Source organism: Aristolochia californica, unplaced genomic scaffold (genome assembly GCF_029961685.1).
Source record: "Aristolochia californica isolate CCGP_79_NKW_82.1479 unplaced genomic scaffold, dmAriCali1.0.hap1 SCAF_3, whole genome shotgun sequence".
Taxonomy (NCBI): domain Eukaryota; kingdom Viridiplantae; phylum Streptophyta; class Magnoliopsida; order Piperales; family Aristolochiaceae; genus Aristolochia; species Aristolochia californica.
In genome coordinates, this window is record NW_027181992.1 from 33,765,670 (window position 1) to 33,771,214 (window position 5,545).

Consider the following 5,545-nt stretch of genomic DNA (forward strand, 5'->3'; position numbering starts at 1 on the left):
GAAGAAAGTCTCCTTATAATTGACTCCATAGCACTGAGTATACCCATTTGCAACTAGCCGAGCCTTGAGGTGAGTAATAGAACCATCCAGATTGTGCTTTGTTACAATGTGGGATCCACCATGGTGATTGAGCTGGTGGGACCCACCATGAGGACATGGGACACCAAGAAGAGTCCTCACCCAAGCAAGCACGAGTTAAGGAATTAAGAAGCAGAGGCTGAATTGAGTTAGAAGACTTGAAGATCAAGTGTGACCCACAAATATATCATGAGATGTCAACCTTATCAAGATGAGCTGGAAGATCATGAGGGACCTACAAGGATAAGGCCACGAGCTGGCCTTCTCCCTTATATTCACATGAATGAAGAAAGTCCTAGTTCAACTCATATTAGTCTTCTAGTAGATTGGTTTGGATAGACTTATCTTATAGAGTTAGAGTTAGCCTGTAATTAGGATTGAAAGACTAATTATATAAAGACTCTACCTCCTCCTCTACTATAAATAGAGGAGTTGTAGTTTGGAATTTACACATCTCATTCTCGAGTTAATCTCTCCCTCTATTTTTGCTTGGCGCAACTTCTCTTTTCTCCTTTATTGTTTCTTCTCTCTACCCGAGAGTTCTTCTTCCCGGTTCTTCTTTTTCTTTCTTTTTTCTCTTGCTCAGAATTATGGATAAGGGATCCTAAATTCAACATGGTATTAGATCATTATATTTAGGATCCCTCGTCAAAGAAATGCTCTAAAGAAGTGAAGATCAACACCTCTTCAACAAGGCTATTTTATGAATGAAGAACACAAGTCGAGAGATAAGTGTTCAATTTTTTTTCTTCTTTTCATGGTAGTGGTTTCAGAATTTAGAAGATGATTTAAGCATGAGTACATAAATTCTTTAATCTTATTATATTATGGATATGCATGCCTCTCTATCTAGAAGGAGCTATCAAAATAGTTTTGTCAGATGGGAAATTCTTTTTACCGGGACCAGTCCATGATCAGATTTTTGGAATTTTTTTTTGTGGGATAACTGTTCCCTAATATAGAAGATTGTTATTGAGTCTCTTATGAGTGGAATTAGAGGAAAAAAAATCAGAATAATAATTTAGAATCAATGCTAAAATTTCCCATACATCGAGTTGATTGAAGAAGTACTACTTAGTGTTATTATTAGAATTTTTTTGAAGAAGGGCCTATCATGGATGAAGAGAATATGAATATCAAAGGTGATATACAGAGAATGACCACCATACCCTTATGTGGGGTATCAAATTTTATAAGTTGGTCCACATCGGTTCGGAGGTTCCTTATAACAAAAGACCTACTTGGTCACCTCACCACCCAAGGACCACCTATTGATGAAGATGATATTTTTTATAACAAATGGTTGAAAATTGATACTTTGGTTATTAGTTGGCTAATCAATAGCTTGGAAGAATATGTTTCCAACAATTTTATTCATCTTGACACTGCTAAACAAATTTGGGAGACATGTGCTAAATTGTACTCATGCCCAGATACTCTACATAGACCATATGATATTCTTCAAAGAATGTTGAATACTAAACAAGGTAAAAATATCCATGAGTACTTGGCCCGCTTTAGAGGATTTCTTCAAGAGTGGAAGTTAGCTCAGCCTTCAACCACAAATATTTCTATCCATGACAAAAAAAAAGGAAGCTTTAATCACTACTATGTCTTGCAAATGTTAAACCCAGGCTTGATATTGCCAAGAGTCAACTTTTGAGTGCTTCTATTGTCCCCAAGTTTGACGATGTATGCGCAACAGTACTTCGTATTTCTGGCACTTCTTCCTCCACTACTGACGTATCATCCGCTATGTATTCTGATTATAAAGGATCATCATCTGACCGTGGCCGAGGCCGAGGCCGAGGAAGAGGTGGATGGACTGGTGTTGGCAGAACAAATGGGAAAGAATGTACTCATTGTAAAAGATTTGGTCACACTATAGATCAGTGCAATTACAGGGCATGCACTTACTGTGGACAATATAGCCATTATAAATAATATACTATAAAGCTAATGGACAGTCAAGGGCTAATCAAGCCATTATAAGTGATAAAAAAGAAGAACAACCCACAAAATCAACATCACATACATTTTTTACTGATGAAGAGTATGAGCTATTTCAGAAAATGAAGACAATATTGGGTTCTTCTCCTAGTTCCTCTGCAAATACTGCTGCCACTACCGCTTCAGGTATGCTATCTGCCTCATCTTCATCCTGGATTATTGACCCAGGAGCCTCAGAGTATCTTACAGGTAACAAAAATTTATTACATTCTCTATCTCTGAGTCTTTCACACAAGTTTGTTACCATAGTTGACGGTTCTCAAACCAAAGTCAAGGGAAAGGTTCCACTTCTGTCACCCCATCACTTTCGCTCACTGATATTCTTTTCGCTCCTACTTTCCCATTTAATCTATTATCTGTTAGTCAGTTGACAAAATATTTTAATTGCTCTGTTACCTTCTCTCATACTTCTTGTGTCTTTTAGGATCTTATAACGAAGTAGGTGATTGGTGGATGCCATGAAAAAGGGGGGCTTTGATACTTGGACGTGCCAAAATAAATATGGTTTCTACAACTGAAAATGAGACACGGTTATGGCACAATTGGTTGGGACATCCATCTGCACATTCTCTTCATTATATATTTCCTTCTCTTAAAGTAGAGTCAAAATTTCATTGTGAGGTTTGTCAATTGAGTAAACAACAATGGAGTGAATACTCTCCTCGTCCAACAGTCAAAAGTGTTACTCCATTTTCATTAATTCATACTGATGTTTGGGGGCCCTTGAGTGTCTCCAATATTTCTCAACAAAAATATTTTATTACATTTTTTTATGATTTCACTCGTACAACTTGGTTGTTTATTTTTAAGGAGCATTCTGATATACCATTCATTTTTAAGTCATTTCATGCTATGGTAGTCACACAATTAGGTCAGAAAATATAAATTCTCCGGTATGATAATACCAAAGAATATGTTTCCAAAGACCTTGACTCTTTTTGTCAAGAAAATGGCATTATCCATCAAACATCATGCACCTACACTCCTCAACAAAACGGTGTAGTCGAACGTAAAAATCGTCATATTCTTGAGGTAGCTCGAGGTTTATTATATGCCATGAAAGTTCCATACTTTTATTGGCTTCATGCAATCCTTATGGCTTGCTTTCTTATAAATCGTCTACCATCTACAGTTCTTGGTAATAAATCTCCTTAATCTAGATTATTACCAAATGATGATCCGTTGTCATTACCTTTGAAAGTCTTCGGATGTCAATGTTTTGTTCATAATTCATTACCTAGACACAACAAACTTGATCCTAAATCTATCAAGTGTATCTTTTTGGGATACTCTCACACACAAAAGGGTTATGTTTGTTATCGTCCTACTCTTCAACGTTTATTTGTATCCAAGGATGTAATATTGTTTGAAGACTCCTCATTTTATTCTAATGGCGCTCCTCCTGGTCTGTCCTTGGTACTAGGTTCCCCTCGACTGGTTGTGCCTCGTGATACAGAGATTATTCAACGTCCATAGCAAGTGGCCAACACCACATCTGCCGAGTTACCTGATCCAACATAGGTAAGTCCTTCATCACCAATTATTTTATGCCGTCTATATGATACTCGTCCTATTGCTATAAGGAAAGAACCTTTTTCATGTGATGGACCTTCTACTTCTCATCCCATTTCAAATTATTGTCTCATCATCACCTCTCACCTTTATGTTGTCAGTTTCTTTCTTCTATTTCCTCCATATTTGTTCCACAGTCCTATCAGGAGGCTCTTCAACATCCAGGGTGGAGGCAGCAATGGATGAAGAAATGAAGGCCCTTAATGACAGTCTTACATAGTCACTGGTTCCTCTTCCCACAGGTAAAAAACTTGTTGGTTCCAAGTGGGTTTATACTGTCAAACATAATCCGGATAGGTCAATTGCACGATTGAAGGATCGAATTGTTGCAAAAGGTTATACTCAATGCTATGGAATTGATTATCAAGAAACCTTCTCTCTAATGGGAAAAATGAAATCGGTATGTATATTATTATCTCTATTTGATTATGAAGAAACCTTCTCTCTAGTGGCAAACCAGATTCCATCTGTTTGTCTCCCAGAACATGCATCAACTAGCCATATAAGGAGTGCCAATTTGGAAGGCTCTTCACTATTTCTAACCCATCTCTTCTCCAATTCTTGATAGATTGCAGTCATCTGGCATGGCTCCTACAGTGGAGAAGTTGTACAGATATCTGTGTAGCGTCAGAGATTTGTACCAATCTGCTCATGAGTGTCTCCAAATGCAGAACACTCAACAAGTCCACCACAAGAACAGGGTGGAAGAAGAGTTGGATGAATCGCTTAGGCTACTGGATGTGATTGGAATGACAAGGGATGTAATGGCCGAGATGAAAGTATGTTAACGATATCCAGTCAGCTCTTCGATGAAGATCAGGTGGATAATCAGATATGGAAAGTAAAACTAATGCTTTCCAGTCATTCAGAAAGAAGATGAAGAGGCAGATTGTGAAGCACATCAAAGACTTGAAGACAAATGCAGTCAAGTCAACCTCGTGCTCCCACACTTCGGTTGCAAATGCACTTACGGAAGCAACGTCAGTCACCCTTACCTTCTTGGAATCTCTTTTGTCCATTTTCTTTTCAAGGTCAGTGACAAGGAGGAAGCCACCGGTCTCGAAATGGATGGGCACAGGGCGAGTGGCAAGTAAAGGGGAAGCAGAGACGATGAACGAAATGGCAGGAGTAGAGGCCTATCTCAGTTCACTTCGGGGTCACAAGTCACCCAAACACAAGGGCATAGAAGAGGCAAAATATGCTCAGAAACAATTGGAAGCATTGGAAGTAAGCATAAGACCAGTTTAAGACGGATTGGACTGCCTGTTCAAGTGTTTAATGAAGACAAGAGTTTCCCTTCTAAATTCTTCATTCAACTTATGAGAATCTTTGCAGTTAAATTTGTTCAATAAAATATTTTAAAAAGCCACTTTTTGATGAGTCAATATTCTTTATGGTATGTGAGTATGTTAAAATTTGAAGATTAAATGTATAATGTTTTAGAGTAATTCTCACATATGGTCTTCTAAGCTGTCGTTTACCCAAAAATGTCGTTGATCAGATGCCATTATTCTACATATGACCAAATTCTAAATGTAGTCAACGTATCCCAAAAATTAGAGGGTATATTAGCAATATAAATTTATTTTTTTAAAATTTAAAATAAATAATAAAAAAAGACAACATGATCCTCAATTGCTTTTTGATTTTGTTTCCCAATTATGAAGTCATTTTCTTCTTCCACCATAACTATTTGTCACTATTCTCTAGCCGATGTTACCTTAATTGTTCATAAAATTTGAATTACAAGAACATTTATGGAATAATAATACCTAGTTAGCCATATTTAGAAATACAAACATCTATCAAGACTGTATTCATAAATTATCTAAATTTTTAGTACTTATGAATATTTTTTCATTAGTTTGTTATATATGAAAAAATA

The 5,545-nt window shown here is 36.9% G+C and overlaps 1 protein-coding gene across 1 annotated transcript; it reads left to right on the forward strand.

Moving 5' to 3' along the window:
• Positions 1-4,244: 4,244 nt before the first annotated feature.
• Positions 4,245-4,908, forward strand: LOC137959529 (uncharacterized). Its single transcript, XM_068806892.1, has 2 exons — positions 4,245-4,439; positions 4,522-4,908. The coding sequence occupies exons 1-2, from the start codon at positions 4,245-4,247 to the stop codon at positions 4,906-4,908; spliced, it is 582 nt and encodes a 193-aa protein (XP_068662993.1).
• Positions 4,909-5,545: the final 637 nt, after the last annotated feature.